This window comes from Ursus arctos, unplaced genomic scaffold (genome assembly GCF_023065955.2).
Source record: "Ursus arctos isolate Adak ecotype North America unplaced genomic scaffold, UrsArc2.0 scaffold_3, whole genome shotgun sequence".
Classification (NCBI taxonomy): Eukaryota; Metazoa; Chordata; class Mammalia; order Carnivora; family Ursidae; genus Ursus; species Ursus arctos.
The window spans coordinates 29559700-29585160 of record NW_026622985.1 but is presented as its reverse complement, the minus strand read 5'-3'; the positions used below and the strand labels follow the sequence as shown (position 1 = coordinate 29585160).

General features: G+C 35.1%; 1 protein-coding gene across 1 annotated transcript in view; it reads left to right on the top strand.

Annotated features, from left to right (window-relative positions):
• The window catches only part of SLC25A40 (solute carrier family 25 member 40), a 52498-nt gene that overhangs the window by 15167 nt on the left and 11870 nt on the right, over positions 1 to 25461 (top strand). Inside the window, exons 2-8 of the mRNA XM_026504975.4 lie at positions 6999 to 7067; positions 8644 to 8764; positions 10047 to 10106; positions 11727 to 11833; positions 21324 to 21391; positions 23108 to 23232; positions 24031 to 24204. Coding sequence (XP_026360760.1) covers positions 8668 to 8764; positions 10047 to 10106; positions 11727 to 11833; positions 21324 to 21391; positions 23108 to 23232; positions 24031 to 24204 — 631 coding nt within the window. The 5' untranslated portion in view covers positions 6999 to 7067; positions 8644 to 8667. The remainder of the gene's footprint in view (positions 1 to 6998; positions 7068 to 8643; positions 8765 to 10046; positions 10107 to 11726; positions 11834 to 21323; positions 21392 to 23107; positions 23233 to 24030; positions 24205 to 25461) is intronic.

Genomic DNA, 25461 nt, shown 5'->3' with positions numbered 1-25461 from the left:
AATTTAAAATGTGATACATATGTATATACATTGGAATATTATTCAGCCATGCAAAAGAAGGAAATCCTGCCATTTGGGAAAATGTTGTTGGACCTTGAGGTTATTATATGACATGAAATAAGAGAGAAAGACAAATACTGCATGGTATCACTTAAATGGGGAATCAAGGAAAAAAAAAAGATGAAGAATCTTGTAAAAAAAAAAAAAAACAAAACCCAAAAATGAAAAGTATCAGAGCAAACTTCATCCTAATGTAGAATCTTAGAATTTTTTTTAATTGAGGAATGAAATAAGAATACTCATTTTCACCACTTTTTAATATTGTATTGGCAATCCTAACCTTTACAATAAGAAAACTAAATTGTACCATGATGAGTATGAAGGGCAGAAATTAAACTTACTGCTTGCAGACAATGTAAACTTTTATGGGAAAAAGAGTATATAAATCAATTAGAATCAATGGTTTTCCTTTAGTAAGGTTGGGTGGATATGAGGTTAATGTACAAAATTATTTCCATATCTTAACAGTGGATAAGTTTAATATAATTTTAATATAATTGAAAGGCAAATACCATTTATATTAGTTTTAGTGACTACCAGATAGCTAGAATTGGATCTGTCACAGGTATGGCACAAAGATATCTGTACGACAAATTTTAAAATTCTCACAACATTAAGGAAGACTCGAATAAATTAGAGACTGTATTCATAGATATTGTCTCCAGGTTTATCTATAGATTCAATGCAATTCCAACTAAAATCCTAAAGAGATTTTTTCAAAGAATTTAGTAAGATGATTTTTAAACTTAAGGACCTGGACTACCAAATATAAGGGCTTGTTATGACTCCGTAATAATACAGTGTGATACAGTTTAAGGATAGAGAAGTCAATCCATGGAGTAGAATAGAGAGCCTAGAAACAGTTCCACAAAGGAATAGAATTTCAGTACAACAAAGTAGTTATCAGTTTAGAGGAGAAAAGAGGGATTATTTGAAAATTGGAGCTTGGGGGCACCTGGGTGGCTTAGTCGTAAGGTGTCTGCCTTTGCCTTGGGGCATGATTCTAGCGTCCTGGGGTCAAGTTCCACATTGGGCTCCCTGCTCAACAAGGGAATCAGCTTCTCCCTCTGCCCCTCCCCTGGTGGACGATCCCCCCTCTCTCCCTCTGTCCCCCAAATAAATAAATAAAATCTTTTTTTAAAAATTGGAGCTTGGAGAAAGTACTTATTTGTTTTCACATGGGAAAAGATGAAATTGGTTCCCTATTTCACTTGATATTTTAAAAATTCTGCATAAATTAAGGATTTAAAATTTGTCAGTAGCACAACTTTTAAAATACATAGAAAATGTAGGCAGGTATCTTTTGGACTCTTGGGTAAAGAAAGATTGCTTAAAGAAGAATCAAAAAGGTGTCTATAAAAGGAAAGATAGATAAACTTCACTACGTTAACAATAAGAATTTTGACCCTTCTCTCACACCACATACAAAAATCAATTCCAAGTGGATTAATGACTTGAATTTAAGACCTGAAATTATAAAACTCCTAGATGAAAACATAAGGAAAAGCTTCATAACATTGATCTTGGCAGTGATTTCATGTATATAACACCAAAAGTACTGACAGTAAAATCAAAAGGCAACTTTGACTACATCAAACCAAAAAGCTTCTATACAGCTACAGACAAAGTCAACAGAGTGAAAAGATAGTCTATGGAATGGGAGGAAATATTTACAAACCATACATCTGATATGAGATTAGTATCCAAAATATATAATGAACTCCTACAACTCAGTAAGAAATAACTAGAATAAAAAATAGACATTTTTCCAAAGAAAACACACATTTGACCAACAGGAAAATGAAGACACTGAGCATCACTAATTATCAGGCAAATGAAATCAAAGTCACAGGGTATCACTTCATACGTTTTATGATGGCCATTATTAAAGACAAAGGCAGAAAATAACAAGTGCTGATGGAGATGTGGAAAATCAGAACCCTGTGCATTGTTGGTAAAATGGTATAGCTGCTATGGAAAATGACATTGGTTCCTCAAAAAATTTAAAATAGAACAACCATATGATTTGGCAATCCCACTTCTGGATATTTATCTAAAATTATTGAAATCAGAAACTCAAGATATTTGGACTCCCGTGTTCATTGCATTATGCACAGTTCAAGAGGTGGAAACAATCTAAATTTTTTGCCCATTGATAGATGAAACGATAATGAAAATGTATATACATATAATAGAGTGTTATTTAGCCTTTCAAAAAAATTTTTAAAAATTTTATTCGTTAGAGCACATGCGCACAAGCCCGGGGGAGTAGCAAAGAGGGAGGGAGAAGCAGACTCTTTGTGGAGCAGGGAGACCGATGTGGAGCGCTATCCTAGAACCCTGAGATCATGAACTGAGCAGAAGGCAGATGCTTAACCAACTAAGCCACCCGGGCACCCCTAGCCTTTTTAATAAAGATTTAATTTATTTATTTTAGAGAGAAAGAGGGATGAACGAGCAGGAGGAGGGGCAGAAGGAGAGAGAATCTCAAGCCAACTCCACACTGAGCGTGGAGCCCAGTGTGGGGCTTGTTTCCATGGCCCTGGGATCATGACCTGAGCTGAAACCAAGAGTCAGACATGTAACCTCCTGAGCCACCCAGGTGCCTAGTGCTTAAAATGAAGGAAATCCTGTCATATGATACATATTTGAACTTTTAGAGCACTATGCTGGGTAAAATAACTTGATCACAGAAGCAGAAATACTGCACATTTCCATTTATGTGAAGTATCTAGAGTGGTAAAATTCTTAGAAGGAGAAGGTAGAATGATGGTTGCCAGGTGAGGAAATGTTCAGCATCATTTACTGAGCAAGGGAAGGTAAATCAAGATTTTGGAGATAGCATTTAACATAAATTTGAAAAAATTAAAAATTCTGATGATATGAAGTATGTGTGATTTACTATCTTCTGACTTGAATATTCCCATAATCCTTTTTTGTTTTTCAAATTTTTATTTAAATTCTGGTTAATGTATAGTGTAATCCTAGTTTCAGGAGTAGAATTTAGTGATTCATCACTTACTTGTAACACCCAGTTCTCAACACAAGTGCCCTCCTTAATACCCATCGTCCATTTAGCCCATTCCCTCCCCATTTCCCCTCCCATCAGCCCTCAGTTTGTTCTCTGTAGTTAAGAATCTCTTATGTTTTACTTCCCTCTCTTTTTTTTCCTTTTATTATGTTCATCTGTTTTGTTTCTTAAATTCCACATGAGTGATATCACATGATATTTGTCTTTATCTGACTGATTTTGCTTAGCATAATACACTGTAGCTTCATCTACATCATTCCAAACGGCAAGATTTCATTCTTTTTAATGACTAGTGTGTGTGTGTGTGTGTGTGTGTGTGTGTGTGTGTGTATCCCTCACCTCTTCTTTATCCTTTCATCAGTCAATGGACATTTGGGCTCATTCCATAATTTGGCTATTGTTGATAATGCTGCTATAAATATCAGGGTGCATGTGCCCCTTCAAATCAGTATTTTTGTATCCTTTGGGTAAATACCTATTAGTGCAATTGCTAGATCAGAGGGTAGTTCTATTTGTAACTTTTTGAGGAACCTCCATACTATTTTCCAGAGTGACTGCACCAGCTTGCATTCCCACTAACAGCTTAGGAGGGTTCCCCTTTCTCCACATCTGTGCCAACACCTGTTGTTTCCTGTGTTACTAGTTTTAGCCACTGTGGCAGGTTTGAGGTGGTATCTCACTGTGGTTTTGATTTGTATTTCCCTGATGATGAGTGATATTGAGCATCTTTTCATGTGTCTGTTGACCATATGAATGTCTTCTTTGAAAAAAGTATCTATTCATGTCTTCTGCCCATATCTTAACTGGGTTATTTGTTTTTCTGGGTGTTGAGTTTGATTAAGTTCTTTTTAGATTTTGGATACTAACCCTTTATCACATATGTCATTTGCAAATATCTTCTCCCATTCCACAGGCTGCCTTTTAGTTTTGTTGACCATTTCCTTCACTGTGCAGAAGCTTTTCATCTTGAAGTCCCAATAATTCATTTTTGCTTTTGTTTCCCTTTTGGAGACGTGTCTGGTAAGAAGTTGCTACGGCCCTGGTCAAAGAGGTTGCTGCCTGTGTTCTCCTCTAGGATTTTGATGTTTTTTTTTGTCTCACATTTAGGTCTTTCATCCATTTTGAATTTATTTTTGTGTATGGTGTAAGAAAGTGGCCCAGTTTCATTCTTCTGCATGTGGCTGCCCAGTTTTCCCAACACCATTTGTTGAAGAGATTAACTTTTTTCCATTGGGTATTTTTTCCTGCTTTGTTAAAGATTACTTGACCATATAGTTGTGGGTCTATTTCTGGGTTTTCTGTTGTTTTCCATTGATCTGTGTGTCTGTTTTTGTGCTAGTACTATACTGTCTTGATGACTACAGCTTTGTAATATAGATTGAAGGCCAGAAGAAGACCAGAATTGTGATGCCTTCCACTTTGCTTTCCTTTTTCAAAATTGCTTTGGCTATTTGGGGTCTTTTGTGGTTCCATGCAAATTTTAGTATTGTTTGTTCTAGTTCTATGAAAAATGCTGGTGGTATTTTGATAGGGATTGCATTCAATATGTAGATTTCTTTGGGTAGTATAGACATTTAAATAGTATTTGTTCTTTCGATCCATGAGGATGGAATGTTTTTCCATTTCTTTGTGTCATCTTCAATTTCTTTCATAAGTGTTCTGTAGTTTTCAGAATACAAGTGTTCCACCTCTTTGGTTAGGTTTATTCTTAGATTTATTCTTATGGTTGTTGGTACAATTGTAAATGGGATCGATTCCTTGATTTCTCTTTCTGCTTCATTATTGGTGGATAGAAATGCAATAGAGTTCTGTACATTGATTTTGTATCCCGCTACTTTGCTGAGTTTGTGTATCAGTTCTAGCAATTTTTTGGTGGAGTCTTTGGGTTTTCTACATAGAGTATCATGTCATCTGTGAATAGTGAAAGTTTGACGTCGTCCTGGCCAATATGGATGCATTTTATTTCTTCGTGTTGTCTGATTGCTAAGGCTAGGACTTCCAGTACTGTGTTAAATAGCAGTGGTGAGAGCGGACTTCCCTGTCTTGTACCTGACTGTAGAGGAAAGTCTCTCAGTTTTTCTCCATTGAGGATATGCTAGGGGAGTACGTTGATAGGACTGCAAGGAATTTAAAGCCCTGGAAAGTACATTATAAGTTTTAAATAATCCACTAAGATTATTATTTCCACTTTTTTTCCCCAAATACCCCCAATCTGTGCCTATATTATTCTTTTTCCCCCACTTTATTTTTCAAATAAATTGAAAGACTAATTTTACAGATCTCATTTTAAGTAGGTACTTGTTATGATCTTAGGAGATTGTTAATATATTTTTCTAAACTACATTTATGTAAAGAAGTAATAAAAAGTCCAGTAACCTTAATTCTGAGTTCTAAAAAGTTACATCTAAATTTTTTACTTCTTCCCCTTAACATTCTATAATAATAACTAGAAATATATCCGTTTTTCTGGCTTTAGTTTCAGGTTTGAGCATATTCAGGTACCAACTTTGCTGGAATGGATGTCAAAATAAAGCACTGTAGGTCTTGTCACTTCTGGAGGAGGAGTGTACCTATATTCTAGCATTTTTCCACTTAACCGTGTTCATATAAACAAATGTTAAGAAGTATTTTCTTAGACTTGAAGATTCTATATAAGTTTCACAAACTAAAAAAAATCCTGTTGTTCAAATTTTTCCATATAGAGAAAAATATAGAACAGTAAAAATGCTTACAGTATACTTACCACATAGATTTAGCAGATTATTAACAGTAGAATATTTATTTTTTCTGAAGTATTGGAACTACAACTATTATAATATTTTAGCCCTTAATATTTATATGAATCTCTTTTTTAAAAAGACACTTCCACTATAACTGATATTAAACTGGTATTGGCATAATACCATTATCTCACCAAAAAATAATAATTTTTAATATTATCTAATATCCAGCCCGTGTTCAGATTTCTTTATGTACTCTGAAACTTTTAAAATTTTATTCATTTGAACCAGGATGTATTTGGTTGGTGATTCAGAAGATTCTCTTCTTCTAGAACAGTTCTCCCTGCCCTGCTACCTTTTTCCCACCTTAATTTCAGTTGTTGAAGAACCAAGACAATAGTCTTATGTGGTAATAAAACTTCTCCTATTTTGTGGTGTCCTTTACCCTGTTACTTTAGTCTCTGAATTTTCTATAAATTGGAACTTAGATCTAATGGATTGTTTAGATTATAATTAAAATCCCCCCCCAAATACTTCATAGATATTTCTGGTTACTTAATTTTGTGTCACAAAATCTCATTGACTTGTGATACCAAGGTTGATCAGAGTGTTCAGCTTCTAGAATTCTTTTGTTTTGTTTTGTTTTTTTAACTAGGCTCCATGTGTGGAGCCCAACACTGGGCTTGAACCCATGACCCTGAGATCAAGACGTGAGCTGAAATAGAATCATACTTAACTGAGTCACCCAGGTGCCCTGAGAATTGTTTGTTTTTTGAGCAGAATAAATTTACTGGGACAATGTGAAGTTTTATAAATGAAGTTTAATAAATGAAGTTTATTATACTATTTTTTTTAAAAGATTCTGTTTATTTATTTGAGAGAGAACAAGCACAAGCAGGGGGAGGGGCAGAGGGAGAGGGAGAGGCAGACTCACCTCTGGGCAGGGAGCCTGACCCGGGGTTTGAGCCTGGGACTCCAGGATCACGAGCTGAAAGCAGACACTTAACCGACTGAGCCACCCAGGTGCCCTGAAATTTATTATAGTAAATGAAGTTTTATAAATGAAGTTTAATAAAAGTAATACAAGCATTTGTGGAATGCTCTTCATATTTTTTACATGCTCCTTTCCTTTAGGTTCTCCCTTTCTTGTGAGAAAAGATAACAGTTACTTTCGTTTTTCACTACAGATTTTCAGCTACTGATGTTACAAACAATAAAATACTGGAGCATAGAGTTGAGGAAAAGACTTAAACCAGGTGAGTAATAATAAAAGTCTAAAGAAACAATAAAGCTGCCATTCATTTTTATAAGGTTCATTATTGGGGTAATAAAATTGGAATATGAACTATAGAGTACTAAGTTTCCTCAATTTGATAGTGTTACTGTGAAATACAAGAATATTCTGAGGTAATTAGAATAACAGGGTATGTTGTATGCAAACTATTTTCAAACTGTTCATAAAAAAATCAGTGGTATATAATGAGAGAGAGTTTGGTGAAATTCTGGGTTAATAGGAACTCATTTAATAAGTGGAAGTGTAAATTGGTCCATCCTTTCTGGAAAGCACTTTTACAATTTGTTTCAAGTTTTTAGTTGAGCCTTACAATCTTACTTTTTCTTCTGTAGTAATTGTAGGAAGACTACAAAAAGTTGTGTGTATGAAGATATTTATATAAGAGTGTATGAATAAATGAATAAGGAAAATTTGACAGTAACAAATATCTCACAGTATGAGACTGATTAAATATCAAAAACTGTATTAAAATGATAATGTATATTTATTGATACAGTATCTATAATGTATTTTTTAAGTGTCCACTCTGCCTACTAAACAATAGGAGTATTTATTTTTTTAAAGATTTTATTTATTTGAGAGAGAGAGCGCGCTTACTCACAAGAGCAGGGAGAGGGGCAGAGGGAGAAGAAAAGGCAGAGAATCTCAAGCGGACTCTACACTGAGCATGGAGCCGGACATGGTCCTCAGTCTCATGACCCCTGGGATCATGACCTGAGCCGAAACTAAGAGTCAGATGCTTAACTGACTGAGCCACCCAGGCAGTGGAACTGGTTTATGTTTTTTAAACAAGATTTTTTTAAAAAGATGCACGTACACAGATATATGAATATTTGTATATATTTGATTAGTTACATGTAATCTGCATGAACATGTGTCTGTGTAGATGATATACATATGGACACACATATATATGTATATGTGTGTACATAGGCACACAGACATTTGGAAAGATGACACCCTTATATTGCTAGCGGTTATTTTTGAATAAAAGGTTTATAAGTGATTTTTATACTTTTTTATATTAACTGGCTTTTAACAAAGGAGTATGTATTTTCTCATCACATTTTTCTGAGATAATGCTTCTTTTGAAGATTATATGTTTTTATTTTATGCCTTTGTAGCAACTTTTGGTATGCAGTACAAATAGTGATAAATTTGCTAACTCTCAAATAGATTAGAGTATCTGAGTAGTTCTTATGAGGCTAAATGCACTAATTCTGAGACTTATTGGTCGGGTGCCTTCATTCTGTTCCATGGCCAGAGCTGTTTTCTTATTGCTCTACTACCTGTCTTTACAAATATGTTGCTCCTCGCACAGCTTAAGTGCCTTGTCTTTTTTGGAAAATGAGAGTACATATTTTATTAATGACAGTTGTATATTGCCTTTGTATAGAACTTAGGTATTTATTTTTGATACTGGTCAACAACATGTGCTTCAGTATTAATACTGGTTGTTGTTTTTATAGTTTATTTAATTTATAGCAATCAAAAGGGTATTTTCATTAAACTTTTGTTTTACATCTTTTCCTTAACAGATTTTTCTTCAATCAGTTAAAAATATGGATCCTGAATCAGAGGGACCACAGATTCTCAAAGTTACCCCTGTTCAACAAATGTTTGCTTCTTGCACTGGCGCTATACTGACATCACTAATGGGTAGACTGATGTTGCTGTTGTAGATTATGTAACCGAATGATTTCCATTTGAGTTCACCATCTGTGAAATAATGCTAAAATTATCATCATGTTCTCTCTCCATGAGCATGATAACATGAAAGGAACCTTGGACAGAGAATCAAGAGACTTGAGTTTTTTTCCTTGCTTTGCCATTCTCAGGCTGAGTACACTTAGGGATAGTCCCTACTTCTCTCTGAATTTCATTTTTCATCTATAGAAATAGGGGATGAGACCAGGAGTTCTTTGAGGTTCCTATCAATTTGAATTTTTAAGACTCTATTAGCCTTTTTTAAAATAGAAAAGAAGATAGAATGAAATATTAGTGTAATGAATAATACAAAATTTGGGCAACTTATAGTAGAAACAAATACAAATTATGTTTTCCTTTGCTTGCATTAACAGTGAATTTCTTAAATTCCTCTGAGCCACATTTTTCTGTTTTTTACAGTCCATTTCTTTTAGAGAAGACAAATTACTTAGGTGGTAAGTTTGTACTTCAATGGTTTTTAAGTTGGCTAGTTTATTTAAATAAGAAAGATGATCAGAACAAACATAAACGTATTGCTTTCAGGTGTAGTATCTTCAGGTCAGAATGTGGTGTTGTAAAGATTTTAGAGATCATCTAATGATCTAATGTGACCTCCTCATTCTCAGATGAAGAGAAGTTTTCTTAGAACCACTATTTGGCATTTTTTTTCTACTTGTATGAAGTAGTGTGCAAATTAAATCATTCTCCTTTACTGTGCTGTTCCTGAATGGAGTAACACTACACTGAATGGTAGTAAAGATGATTTATGGCTGGCTTACTCAAATCTTCATTATGTATAGTTTTTATTTGATATAGCTGAATTTAACAGATGAGGAAGACTAATATTATTTGATTATTGATTACTTGTAATACAGAGTAATTCTCAAATTTTTAAATAGACTTCCAGAATGTTTATTCTTTACCTTAGATGATATATTTTCTTTAAAATACTAATATTTTAGTTTTAATGCTAATGGAATTGTTATAGAAATATTACAAGTGACAGTTTGGTAGTTATGAGAGAAGTAATTACATTGTCTTCGCATTGATCCTCTTTAAACACAGTTCAAGGGCAAAAAATTAGAATGTTACACTTAAAACCATTTTAAGATAAATAATCTTACTTACATAGTCATGAAGAGGGGTTGATTTGTTATATTTTGTGATTTTTGGACAAATATCTGTACAATTTATAGGTATCACTTCCTAATTGAAATATATGTTTTCTTCATAGTGACACCCCTCGATGTTGTTAAAATTCGACTCCAAGCCCAAAACAACCCATTCTCCAAAGGTATGTGTACTAGTTATCCTGAAAATGTTATGTTAGGCTTTTAAATGTTACTTTATTCATTTTTGTTTGAATGATTTTTTTTGTTAATTTTTAAAAGTTCATACTTCCTTATACTGATGCAGAAATATTTTTTCAGTACTTAGTTGTACATGATGGGGTCTAGCCAGAAAACAAATATATATAAAACAGTTATAACACTTTTATGTACCTAATGAAAGCATAGGATGATTTAATATTTGAGTATGTGCTTCACAAGTAAGAACAGAATTCTAAGTGAAAGGGGCCTTAGAATCTAGCTTTCTCCAGAGTCCAAGAGCTATGCCCATTCTGAAACATTCATCTAACAGTCATCTAACTGTTGCTTGAATATAGTGTAGGAAATTATTATTTTATCAGGCAGCTTGGTTAATTGTTGGACAGTATAGTTTATATGAATTTGAAAAGTAGTTATACATCTTTATTAGATGGGCAAAAATAGCAATTCCTTGATAAATCTTTTATGGTTTTCTAAAGATAATGACATTACAAACATGTTTAAATCGCAGAAAACAGACTGTTTGGACTGTGAGAATGTTGTCTCAGACATAAATGCCACTCTGATGAACACAGCACTGAGATGGAATGAACAACAGTCATAATTCAGACGGAGGACAGGATAGATGGATTGCAGGAGGAGACCAAAAGGAAAGCTGTTTCCTACACATTTAAGAAATCCTTAAAAGCAGGAGGAGACACTTAGACTTATGTATTATGAGACTCACATATATGATCAAACAGAAAAGATAATTTTGGCAGCCAGGGTGAGTCCAATAATTGGAAAGAGTTGCTGTTAGGGAAAGTTGAAGTAAATTAGCTGGGAGCTGACGTCTAGAATGAGCAGTATAAATACAGAGAAAGAGACAGCATAGCACTGTTTACATTGATAGAGAAGAACTTTTTTTAATCATCTATTTTTCTAATTGAGACAAAATCGCATAGAATATTGTATTAGTTTGAGGTGTGCCACATGATGACTTGATGTATGTATATATTGCAAAAAGATCACCACAGAAAGTTTAATCAGTATCTATCACCTCACACAATTTTTTCTTGTGAAGAGAATTTTTAACATCTCTCTTAACAAGTTTCAGATGTCCGTTAGATTTCTGCTTATATGTTTATATATGTGTGTATATACCTATATGTAATTTCATATATGTATAGTTCAAAAAACCTTTTTTTTTTTGTCTGAATTTCCCTTGGGTACCAGAGTTTTATTCTTGTCAAATGGAGAAGATGTACACCCATGTTCTCTTTTCAAAGCACGTTTTCCTCCTTTATATTCCTTGTGCATTCCCTCAGATAGCTAAAATAATTTATTTCTGTGTGCATTTGCTTACTACATTCCTGAAAACATAAAATTCATCAATTTACTCAATTACTTTTCACCACTTTGAGTTTAGAGGCCAGCGCTTTGTCATTAAGTAAATCAGTTTATGTATTTTTCATCCTAAAAGGTGAAAACAAATTATATCTCTTTTTGTAATTTTCTAGTCCACTCATTGTACTTTGAATTTGTTTCTCTGTAAAAATGGTACAGTTGTGTGAAATAATTTTTGACTTTTGGACCTTCTTTGTTAGGAAAATGTTTTGTGTATAGTAATGGACTTATGGATCATCTATGTGTCTGTGAAGAGGAAGGCAACAAAGCATGGTATAAGAAACCAGGACGTTTCCAGGGTACATTGGTAAGGAGATTATGTTATTTATAATCACGTTATGTTTTCTGTTTTTATATTTAATCTTTGTATGAAAGATTTTCTAATTGGAGGAGAGTATTAAGTCCATGATATAGTTAGCACACTTATTCACAGTTAAAATATAGATGTTGAGGGGCGCCTGGGTGGCTCAGTCGTTAAGCATCTGCCTTTGGCTCAGGGCGTGATCCCAGCGTTCTGGGATTGAGCCCCACATCAGGCTCCTCCACTGGGAGCCTGCTTCTTCCTCTCCCACTCCCCCTGCTTGTGTTCCCTCTCGCTGCCTATCTCTCTGTCAAATAAATAAATAAAATCTTAAAAAAAAAAAAAAAAGATGTTGAGGCAGGAAAAGGGTAAATACTTCTTTGCTTTTAATTAACTTGTTACTAAGTTGCATCTGTTCATGTTTTTTTATGTGGAAACTAAAAACGGAGTCAATTTTTTTAAACTTTTAAATTTTTTTAAAAAGATTTATTTATTTATTTGAGAGAGATTATCCACAAGTAAGGGGCATGGAGAGGGAAAGAGAAACTCCATAAGCAGACTCCCTGTTGAGTGCAGAGCCTGACTCTGGGCTTAATCCCACAACCCTGAGTTGATGACCTGAGCCGAAATCAAGAGTTGGCCATTTAACCGACAGAGCAACCCAGGTGCCCCCAAACTATTTTATTTTGACATAATTGTAGATAATACGCAATTTTAAGAAAAATATACAGACATATCCCATGTACCTTTTTCCTCCTTAAGGGTGTAGAACAATTCATCACGACAAGCATCCTTCCTGCTTCCCTGTTATAGCCACACCCATTTCCTTTGTGTTCTCAACTGCTCCTTAACTCCTGGCAGCTGCTACTGTGTTCTTCATTTATATCATTTTCTCAAAGAATGGAATCATAACATATAACATTTTTGAATTAGTACTTTTCACTTAGCATAATTATCTGGAGATTCATCTAAGTTGTTGCATTTATCACTGGTTTGTTCCTTTTATTGTTCAGTAAATTCCTTGGTGTTGATGTACAGGTTTGTTTTCTGGGTTGTGGCCAGTTTTGAGCTGTTTCACATAAAGCTGTTACATAGATTCATTCTTGGGTTTTTGTGTGAAAGTAAATACTAAACAACAACAACAAACTACTCACTGTTTTTGTCTGGGAACACCCTGTTTACAACACTTCTAAACCAGATATGTGGGTTTTTCCTCCATGCCAAGCAGTTCCTCATTTATCAGTGAACACCAACCAGGTATCCTCCAGTTTAAGTCAGTACCGACACCATAAGACTGCTCCCACTTCAGATGCCAGTCACAAGTCAGGTTGTCACCCATGTTTCTAACTGGCCATAAATCAGAGGTTCCTATAACCCCCTTCTTGGATTTAGTGAGTTGCTAGAATAGCTCACAGAACTCAGGAAAACAGTTTACTAACTGGATGACCAGTTTTTTATGAAAGGGTACAACTCAGGAGTAACCAGTTAGAAGAGATGCGTAGGGCAAGGCTTGGGAGGTGGGTGTGGAGCTTCCTTCTCTTGGTGTGTCACCCTCCTTGGTCCTCCTTGAGTTCACCAACCTAGAAGCTTCTAAACCCTGTAGTTGAGGGATTTTTACGGAGGCTTTCTTATATAGATGTGATTAATCAAATATGTTATGAATAACAAAAGATATTCCTTTCACTGTTATTCTCTGGAGCTATTTTAGGACTGAGAACAAAAGGCTGAATATTAAGACAAAAGATGCTTCCATTGCTCTTTATCAATTAGGAAATTACAATGGTTTTAGGAACTGTGTGCCAGGGACCATGGACAAAAACAAAATATATACTATAAATCATAATACCACCCTGCATCTTCGTTTCTCTAGGATAAATGCCCAGGAGTGCAGTTGCTAGGTCATATCGTAGTTGTATGTTTATAGTTTAAGAAACTGTTTTCTAGACTGACTGGTGGTACCATTTTACATCCCCAGCAGCCGTGTGTAACTATTCTAATTTCTCCACATCCTCACGAGCCTTTGATGTTGTCAGTGTTTTTATTTTAGCTGTTTTGAGAGATGCGTAATGATAACTCACTGTGGTTTCAATATGCATTTCCTTAGTGGCTACTGATATTGCACATCTTTACATTTCCTTATTATCTATTAGTATATCCTCTTCAGTGAAATGGTTCTTCATGTCTTTCATCCATTTTCCAAATGAATTGTTTTATTTTTACTGTTAAGTTTTGAGAACTCTTTCTAAAATCTAGACAATAATCCTCTCTTGTGTGGATTTGCAAATATTTTTTCCACTCTCTGACTTTTATTTTCATCCTCTTAAACAGAGTTTTCATGGAGTTAAAGCTTAATTTTAATGAAGTTCAATTTATCATTTTTTTTCTTGCTTAAGGTGTCAAATCTAAGAATGTTTTATTTATCTTTAGACCTGAAGATTTTCTGTTTTTTTTCTATAAGTTTTATAGCTTTATGTTTTATATTTAAGTCCTTGATCCATTTTGAGTTATTGCTATAGCAGGTATGAATTGGAGGTTGACTTTTTTCATTGTTTTTGTCCATTTTGCCTGTGGGTGTCCAGTTGCATTTGTTGAAAGCTGTCTTTCCTCCAGTTTGTCCACAGTTGGGCACATTTGTCCACAGTTGGGCATACTGTGTGGATCGATTTTTGGGTTCTTTATTCTTTCTTATTTATTTGTCTATTACCTGTATCAGTAGCACACAGTCTTAATTACTATAGATATATAATAAGTCCTGAAATCAGGTAGACTGATTTCTCCCACTTTATTCTTATTTTTCTTGTTCAAAGTTGTTTTAACTATTCCTAAAGTTCCTTTGTTTCTTCATGTAAATTTCAGAATGTTTTTATATCTAAAAAAATCTTGCTAAGATTTTTATAGAAATTGTGTTAAACCTAACTAACATCTTTACTGTGTTGACAATGAACTGGATCAACAGGAGAAAGTTAACTACGTATGTGCAGGGCTCCATAAGAAAATGCAGCCCAGAGTCAGGCAGTTGAGGTTTATCTGTCATCCACAGTTAAAAAGGGGGAAGGGTCTGGGATTTCAAAGGAAGGAAGACAATTCACTGCAAGATGAAAAAGTAAATGTTTGGTAAACAGGTGTGTGCTGGGCCACACAGAAGCAGTGGGACACAGGAATTTCAACAGACTTTGCTGGGTTCCTCTCTGTCTACCACACCTAGTTTATATTACGCTATAGTTATCTACGGTGATAGCTCCCTTCCTAGAGCGGTTCCTCTTTCTAAACTCTTTTAGACAGAGGGAAGGTTTAAAGGTTCTTCCTGAACCTTCTGTTTCTTGAAAATACTCGGCCTAAAATAATCTACGTGCCAAGGAGTCTCATTTTGTAGTGCCAAATTTTGCCCCCCATAACAGCATTGAGTCATTTTTTTAACTACTCGTCAGCTTTTATCTTTTAGTTGATGTATTTATACTATATTTAATAGTTACAGATACTGTAGAACTTAACCCTTGTTAAAAAACAAAATTCAGCTGAGTAAATTTGAAGATCTAATTGGCTTTATTCAACAATTCATGACTTGGGCGGCATTGCATCTAGCAAGTAGAAAGGAGCTCTGAGGAGACTTTATAGGTAGAAGACTTTTATAGGCAGAAGAAGATGGAGCTAGGAAGTTATTCTAATAAAGAGTTACAGGCAATGTCACCTTCCTCTGAGGGAAGTTTGGGGTCTTAGGCAGATTACCTCACTAGTGCTAACTTGGTAATTACACATTGACTGGTTAAAGGTCATGTTCTTGGGAGAGGCTGAAACTGCAGTTAGGTTAGGTGGCTAAGTCAGTGTGCTGATGTGGGAGTTAGCATAAGTGACTCCATTTTGGGCCTGTTGTCTCATCATTAACAGCCTGCCATTTTCTTTTTGGGTTTTGTTTTTTGGGTTTTTTTTTTTTTTTTTTTAATTTTATTTTTTGAGAGAGAGGGAGAGAATGAGTGAAAGAGAGAGTATGAGTTGGGGGGAGGGTCAGAGGAAGAGGGATAAGCAGACTCCATGCTGAGCAGGGAGCCCAACTTGGGACTTGATCCCAGGACCCTGGGATCACGACCTGAGCCGAAGGCAGATGCCTAACTGACTGAGCCACCCAGGCACCCCTTCTTTTTGTTTTCTGTTGCTGTTTTATTTTTCCTCTCTTCGTGTTACTTGAACATTTTTTAGAATTTCATCTTTGTAGAGTTTTTGTGTGTATATTTCTTTGCTGAGGCTTCCTAATTTTTCATTTGTTTTGGATGTGTTCATGAATGATCACTCAGTGATTTTTGTGTTGACTGCTTTATTTTTTTAAGGATTTTATTTATTTATTCGACAGAGATAGAGACAGCCAGTGAGAGAGGGAACACAAGCAGGGGGAGTGGGAGAGGAAGAAGCAGTTGCTCATAGCGGAGGAGCCTGACGTGGGGCTCGATCCCATAACGCCGGGATCACGCCCTGAGCCAAAGGCAGACGCTTAACCGCCGTGCCACCCAGGCGCGCCTATGTTGACTGCTTTAAAATCTATGTCAGATAATTTTAATATTATCTCATTGTTATCGTCTGTTGTTTTTTTCATTTAGTTTGACATTTTCTTGGTTCTTAGAATGAAAAGTGATTTTTTTATTGAAACCAGGAAATTGTATATTATGTTGTGAATCTCATTTAAACATTCTATTTTAACTGGCTTTTTTGACACTTAGAGGAAGAGGGGTGCCACCTTGTTAGCGCTGGGTATAGCTGGAAGTTCAGGTTCCTTACTTAGCATCCACAGACACACCATGTTTGGAGGACCTCTTTACTGCTGAACAGGTGCTATGATCTGAATGTTTGTGTCTGCCCAAAATTCATATGTTGAAATCCTAATGCCTGAAGTGATGGTATTAGGAGGTGGAGCTGAAGGTGATTAGGTCATGAGGTCAGAGACCTCTAAGGAATTAATGACCTTGTAAAGGAGGCCCAGAGCACCCTTGCCCTTCGACCATGTGAGGATACAATAAAAAGAGACCTGGAAATGGGGCCCTCTGACCTAGCTGGCACCCTGATCTGGGATTTCCAACCTCCGGAAATGTGGGAAATAAATTTCTGTGGTTTATAAGGTACTTGGTTATAGCAGCCCAGACAGAGCAGAGAGGGAGTTCTGGCTTCCCTTAGAGTTTGCACTGACACTGGTGGGGTGATCGCATTCCTCTTGGGTGACGGTGAAAGCCCTAACTCCTCTCCGCTCCTCCGACACTACCAGCAGAATGCTTGCCGTATTCATCTTAGTTATTTTAGATTCCCAGTCTGATAATTCTAAAGTCTCTGCCGTGTATGAGTCTGGTTCTGATGCTTTGTCTCTTCAGACTGTTTGCCTTTCAGCATACTCTGTATTTCTTTTGTTGAAAGCCACACGTTGTATTGGGTTAAAAAAAACTGAGGTCAATACAGCTTTATTGTCAAGTGATATGTTTATCTGATTAGAAGTAAGGCTGTTTACTGCTTGTTGTAGCTTTGTTGTCCCAGAATAAAATTCCCTCCAGTGTCCTCTTTTTTGTCTTGCCTTTTATCTTTGAGTTTCCCTGGAGACTCTGAGGCTTGTGGTTTTCTCAAAGTTCTGATCCTCTGTTGTTTTAACAAGAGCTCCGCAGATACAGATACGGTGATGAGGTATGGAGGAAGAGAAACATTCTATAGTTCTATCACTACGTCTTATTCTTAAGGAACATGAGTTGGGTGTTCTCTTGCCCCAGGTTGGTTAGATTTTGGTAAAACTGGTGGTTTAGGCTCTGCTAAAATAGTTTCCCTTGAGTCTAGGTTTTATTAAGGAGAATACAGGTTTCGGGTATATTTCAAAACTGGTTACATTCCCCCTACCCCAGCTGGAAGCAGGAGCTTTTTCTCTGATCTTCACAGTGAGAATCTGGTGTAGAACTCATTGAGCTAAAATTCATGAAAGTGTGAGGGGGCCCCCCTCAGTTTTTGATCCTCAAGGTCACTGAGCTTTCAGCAATTTGTTATTTATAGTTTAGAGTGTAGTTATTAATATTGGCTCTAATTGCAGGCTTCTACTCTAGTAAGCTATGAGTCTCTGTATCTGACTGCTTATCCAGTTGTCAGGTAGCAGTCTGCCCTCTGACTTCAATTGTTTTATAAATCTAAGAGGAGTTATTAATTTTTCAGTTTGTTGAGCTTTTTTCTTGTGAGGACAAAAGTGGCAACTATGTCCTTCAGAGTGCTAAATTTGATGTATCCCAATTTTTAATATCAGTCAATTGAAATATTTTCTAATTTCCCTTGTAATTTCTTTTTTTGCCATGGTTATTTAGAAGTGTAATATTTATTAATAATTGGATATTTCCTAGAATCCTATTGTTTCTGATTTCTACTTTTATTCCAGTCAGAGGAATGTACTCTAAATTTACAGATTTTTGGAATTTTTTGAGTCTTTCTTATTGGCCCTACTTATGATCTGTCTTGGTGAATATTTTATGTGCATTTTAGAACCTATGTTCTGCAGGCATAGTGTCCTGTAAACCATTAAGTCAGGATGGCTGATGTTTCATTTAGATCTTCTGAATTCTAATTTTTTTTAATCTGTTGGTCACTGAAAGAGTATATAAAAATCTTCAATTATGATTGACAGTTTGTTTCTTTTCACTTTGAGTTCTCTCAGGTTTGCGTCATGGATTTTGAATCCCTGTTTCAGATACCTTATGTTTTTCTGATATATTTTTATTTTAATGAATTGTCTTTCTTTTTATCACTGGTAATATTCATTATTTTGAAATCTTTTGTCCGATAGTAATGCAGGCACTCCAGCTTTCTCGTATTGTTTATAAGGTGTATCTTTTTCCATCCTTTTACTCCATGACAGCATAGAGCTGGGCCTTGTTTTTTTTTTTTTTTTTTTTTTTTAGTCCCCTCTCTGACAATCTCTGATTTTTAATTGGAAAACTTAGCACTTACCTTTAAAGGAATTCCTAACATGATTGGGTGTCATTCTACTGTCTTTGTATGTTTTTTGCTATTTGCTCCTGCTGTTGTTGCTTTTTGGTTTTCTTCTCCTTTCTTGCCTTGTTTTTGATTAGTTGAATTATAATAATGTTACACTGATTTCTCTATTCCCATTTCTAGGGAGACAATTCTCCAAGTCTTTCATGTTTCTACGTATCTTGTGAGCAAGGTGCTGACTGCCCTCAATATGTTCCTTACCATCTTTTCCAGGATGCTTGTATAGTGAATAACCTTGGAAGATACAGTGTCTCCCTCTAGAGCAAAGGGCAGGTATGCTCACTGCCCATTACAGAGGATTTGGGTCCCCTCAGGTCAGATTTCCCTGCTGTAATGAAGGCCACTGTGTGTTCATATGTCATCTAGCCTTCTTCACATTGTCCTGTGGAAATTGGGGCTCAGGAAACTCATACAACAGTGCTGATACTCTGGCTGCTGCTGTTGCTGTGAGTAATAAACTGTCCTTTACCTCTTAAGCCAGAGATTCTTGTCTTCCACCAGCTCTCATGATACTATGGCAGGCTGACTGGTTAATTTGCAAGTAGAGTACACGTACTTAGACTGCTCACGGTTCTTCAGGATTCACCCTGTCCCTTTGTGCTGTGGCTTCGTGTACAGTACATCTTTGTACATTACAAATTCCACAGCTCACTGTTAGAATTGTTTATTTAAAGAGTCTTACATCTTTTAAAGTAGTTAAAAGGAGAAGGGGGGGGATAAATGTTTCATATATAACCATATATTTACCATTTCTTCTTTACTTACTTCCTCTTTTGAAGATCTTAGTTGCATCATGGTCCTTTCTCCTGAAGAACTTTTTTTCAGCATTTCTTTCATGTAGTTATTTCGGCAGTTTTTCTCTCAGTTTTTGTTCTACTGAAATGTCTTCATCAAGCATTTTTGAAGCCTATTTTGGCAGGATACAAAATTCTGGCATAATTTTTTTCAGCACCTTAAACAGTCATTCATTACATTATCTTGTGACCTTCCCTGTGTCTTATGAGAACTCATCCTTCATTCGTATCATCTGTTCTCTAGATGTATTTTGTCATTTTGCTTTTCTCCTTCTGTTTTCATTGTCTGTTTTTATTTTGCTTGGGGTCTTTTCTGATTTGGGGCTCTGTAAATTGATCTCTTTCACTTATTTGGGGAAGTTTTTGGCCGTCATTTCTTTAGGTTATTTCCTATCCTGTTCTCTCTCTTTTCCTCTATGATTCCAAATAAACCTGTTTTACCACTTGTTGTTTCCCATGTGGTCCCTGAGCTTCTACATTTTTCTTCATTCTTTTTCCTCCTCCAACTTCAGACTGAAGATCTGTCTTCAAGTTCAGTGACTATTTGCTGTTTCCTATCACTCTTAAGCCCACTTAGTGAATTTTTTATTTCAGGTTTAAAGTTTTCATTTGGCTGTTTTTTATGGTAACTATTTCTGTGCTGAAATTCCAAATTTGTTCATTCATTATATATCATCTTTTAAGTTTTTGAATAAATTTTTTAATAGCTGCTTTAGAATTCTTGTCTGCTAATTGTATCATCTGAAATTTGTGTTGGTTTCTATTGACGTTTTCTTTATGGACACATTTTCTTGTTTCTTAACTATGTCTTAGGAATTTTGATTGTATAGTGGACTTTATGAATGATGCATTGTAAAAACTCTGGATTTCTTTTGTATTCTTCTAAAGAGTCCATTTTGTTCTGGAAGGCAGTTAACTTTGGCTGGATTCAGACTCCAAAGTCAGGCTCCCCTGTGTTGGTTTGCAACTGAAATTCCACTCAGCCTTTAGCTGCTGCTTATTTGTTTGTTTGTTTGCCAGGACTTTGTTGTCTTGCTCTAGGATTGTGTAATTTATTGGTGAGCCAAGTTTGCTGGCTGATTCTGTATGAAAACTTTGGGGCTTATGCTTTCTGTAGGGCCTCCTTTTCCTACCTAAGTTTCTGAGCATTCTGTCAGCCTGAATTCTGTGTTTGCCATCTCAAGCAAGTAAATGTGCTATTCTTTGCCACTTTTCCAGGCAAAAAGTTGCAAATTTGCAAATCTCACTCATTGCTCTTTGTCTTTTAACAGCAGACTTCCCACTGATTTTTACCTGCTTTTGATTCCTCTCCAGAGATTTCAAGTACTGGGTTTAAATCATATTTTCTCAGATTCTATAATTGGTCAGGAGAGTTAATCTGACCAATTCTCTGCCATTACTCGATTTCCTTTTTATAATAATCTTTTAAAAACTGGGCATCTAAGCCCTAAGTAGAATACTCTATAGCTGAGTAACATAAATTTTATTCTGTAAGCAGAAAGTATCATTCAGAAATGTTTTACTTGTATTTGAAAGTTGAGGAAAATTCCTCTTTTTTAAAGAAAAGATATAACACAAATCTGAGAAGTTCATATTTTGGAAGTAAATGTTTGAAAGAATAAAAGTACCAATCATTTATCAAAAAGTTTATATATCAGGCTCAGGGATATATTTTGACTACTTTTTTTCTATTATAATTTTAGGATGCCTTTTTGAAAATCATTAGAAATGAGGGCATTAAATCCCTATGGAGTGGCCTTCCCCCTACCTTGTAAGTTGCAATTTAATATTCTCTCACTAAGTGATGATTGCTGTTTTGTTTTGCCTTATAAGTGGCATGGTCATATAAAATTGTGCATTTATAAGATTGGGACTTTTTCATTTTCTGAAGCATTGTTTTGTGAGTCCCACAACCACCCACACATTTGATTATTTGTTAGAAGTATTCACAGGACCTAAAGAAGGTTATACTCATGTCTGTGACTCATTACAGTGAAGGGCTACAAAGCAGAATCAGGAAGGGAAAAAGCACAACAGTAGCTGAGCAAGGCTTCCAGAGCCCTCCCTGGGGACATCCCATAGGACAGGCTTATTCTTCCAGCACTGAACTGCAGCGGCATATACAAAGTGTTTCTACCTGAAAATGTGTTTGAATGGCAGAATCTGGGGCTTATATTGGGGATTGATGACATAGGCAAATTCCTTCTCTGTGATCACCTGTGATTACCAAAACCCAGACCCCAAAAAGAAAGCAAATGTTTACCAAAAGTCACATCGTTTGCACAAAACAACCTAGACTGGTTGATTTGGTGCTCTAGACATACCAAAAAAACCTTATAGGGAATATTCCAAGGGCTACATTCCTTGGAATTGGCCACAGGTCAAGCATGCAAAAGGTCCTCCTGAAGATAAAGATTTGGGCAACCAGGCCTGCTGTAGTAAGTCTTTGGTGCACAAGCATAATTTTTTTTTCATTTTCAGAAATTAAGATGTTATTTGAAATTAATTTCAAAAATTAAGATGGTGTTATTTGACTTTTTGTTTGTTTTACAAACATAATGATACTGTGATATGCATACTTTCCCTTTTCTGCATAATTTTAATTCTCTACTAACTAGCTATTATATGAGTTAATATGATAAACTAGTAAGGCTGAATGTAAAAATCCCAAATAATATCTTTCTTTGCTTCATTTTTTTTTAATGTATCTTTTTTGTGGAGCAAATTAGTCACTTTGAGGCATACATTTTAAACAGTGCCTAAGGTTATAAAGTTAGTGGCTGATCCAAGACCAGCAGTCAATTCTGTTTCTAAATTCTCATCAAACTTCACTGTGGAACATTAGGCATTTCAAAGTATGGTCTATGAATGTCCCTTAGACTATAAACAAACTGATTTCTTGTTGTATTAATATATATAACATGACAGTGCCTGCAACTTTGTGCTTAATTTTTTAATAATTTCCTTTTGATAATTTCATTTGAAAGAATATATTATGGGAATTTCCTCAAAACTATGCAACATTAATTGTAATTTATTTCTAGATACAGGCAGGTATGATACTCAGTCCGTCGTTCAAAAATATTTTGCAAATGCTCTTGCATTTTTTACTTCAGGGATTTTCGTGTTACAGTGAATGTAATTGGGAAGGAAGATTTTGGGAGACTAGAAACAATAGAACAAATCAAGGAGGTAGAGGAGTGTCCTCTTTAGTCTTTTCCTATTTTTGACCTGAGCAAGTGCTCTGTAACATATTTTCACAACTAGAATCTGAACTTCTGTAGGGCAGATACCTGTTGTACATCTTTTTGTTGCCTACTAAGTTAAACTCTAATAATTTTAAAATAAAGGAAAAATCGATGTCATTGGCTGATTTGTTATGGTTTTTAGCTTATATACAATATAAGGATTTTAGCTTAAATTTAATAATAATACATTTAAGCCTTTTAATGGTTTTTATAAATCTTTTTGTTGGTGTTTCTAACAGAGTGATGGCAGTTCCTGCCACAGTTATTTATTTTACCTGCTATGATCAATTATCTGCTCTTCTGAGATCAAAATTGGGAGAAAATGAAAGTCGTGTACCAATTATTGCCGGAATTGTTGCCAGATGTAAGTAATAAACTTACTGTATTTTCATTCTGATTTCTGTTTAAAGCTGCTTTTAAAATTTTGACAGTCACAGATAATTTTGTATAAAATGTAGAGTATTGGTACATTTCGCATTGTAATTTGTACTAATTTGTTAGTATCTATACTCTAGAAGTCATATAGTATGTAGCAATTGCCATCAGAATAAGATGGGATCAACCCATCCCTGTTGAACTTTGGACAAAGAGTTAGATTTTAAAATGACATCAGATGTATGATATCGGATGTCAAGTTGATGTCAAATTGGTGCCAAGTCCTGAATCATTTTCCTTATAGACTCTGGGATTCAGAGTTTAATCAGAAGGAAATTTGCCTCTGTTCAAAAAGATAAGTTTTTTTGTGTTGTGGGAGTGAGGTTTTATAGTAGTTTAATTGATGTGTAATATTTCTGGAACTACTGGTGAAAGAGTTGAAAGCAGGGGTGCCTGGTTGGCTCAGTTGATGGCACACATGACTCTTGATCTTGGAGTTGTGAGTTTGAGCCCCACATTGGGTGTAGAGATTACTTAAAAAAACAAAATCTTAAAGAGTTGAAACAGAAAGAGCAAGGTGCATGAAAACGGACTTTTAAGAAATACCTTTATCAAGGGGAAAAAAATGTGCGCCCCTATGTTGGCATCATTAGATATTTGATTCTAAGGTTTGCAGACTTTTCAGAATGAAAGTTATGTATATAAAATGCATGAAATATTTTTGCATGTGTGTTTGCATAGTACCTGGCTTTGTTTTTGTTTTCTTATATTTGCTTGTTTGTATTAGTTGGTGCAGTAACTGTGATAAGTCCATTAGAATTGATTAGAACCAAGATGCAATCTAAGAAGTTTTCTTACAAAGAATTGCATCGATTTGTCAGCAAGACAGTGTCTGAAGATGGTTGGATATCCCTTTGGAGGGGCTGGGCTCCTACTATTCTTAGAGATGTACCGTTCTCAGGTAGGATTTACCTTAGTATCTGCTAAATTTTAGGTAGCATTTTCTTACGTATGTATCACTTTTGTTTTTTTTTTTAAGTTCAATTAGCCAACGTGTAGTACATCATTAGTTTTTGATGTAGTGTTAAATGATTCATTATACATGTCACTTTTAAGTTAATTTGAAGCCCCTTAAGGCTAAAGGTAAGTTATCTTCTTTAATGACCACAAACTCCTAGTTCAATGTTAGGCTTTCAGATCTTTATGAGTCTTTATTGGACAGATAGTTTCTAATTCAAGCCTGATTTTCTGTTTTCCTTCTGCTTCATTTTTTTAAAGATGTTAATTGGTATATATTCACATTTAAATAAAACAAACTACCTTTAACATTGCCCTAAATGTGATAATTACTTAGGTAAGTGAACTACTACAAATCAAAATATAAAATGTGTTTAAGAGCACCTGTGAATTATATTGACTTCTACTTTTTCAGTTATTAGAGGTAAAAATCTTCCCCTTTAAATGAGTATCCTGTAAAACACTATTCTAAATCAGATAGGAGATTGTGCTAATTATTGAATTGTGAAGAGGGAGAAAATCATGAGAAAGAAGTGCAAAACTAACAACTTATAAAATGTGCATGCTTCAGAGTTCCTCTTTCTTTTTCCCTTTGAATTCATCCTTTTCTTGCGCTCTCTTCACATCTCTATGTATCTTGCCCTTTCCATTAGTATTTTTCTTCAGCCTTTTGTGTTCGGTTATGCGATTCAAAAATACAGATTCCTAGGCCAGTCATTTTTCTTCATTTTTTATCACATGATATTTGACACATAAGAAGTAATGTAGTATAAATTATGAAATATATTAATAAAACAAACACTTGTGAAGTCACCATTCAGTCTGTGAACTAGAGCACTGCAATTATCATGAAACTACATATATTCACCTCCACTGTCACATCTCCAGTGGTAACCACTATATTGAATTTTATCATCCATTTGTTTTTTAAAAAACAGTTTTACCACATGTGTATTATTGCCAAACAGTATGTTACTTAGTTTTGCCCATTTTTGAGCTTTAAAAAATGCTCATTTTACTCAATAATCTTAAGATTCTTTTTTGTTTCTATGTGAAACTTTTTTTTTCATTTTTACTCTCATTTATGAGTAAACAAGTAAGTGCTATTGTGAATATTTTTAACAGACTCGTGGTGTACACGTACAAGGATTTCTCCAGTATCAGATTTGCTAGTTCATACAAATATATACGTTTTATTACA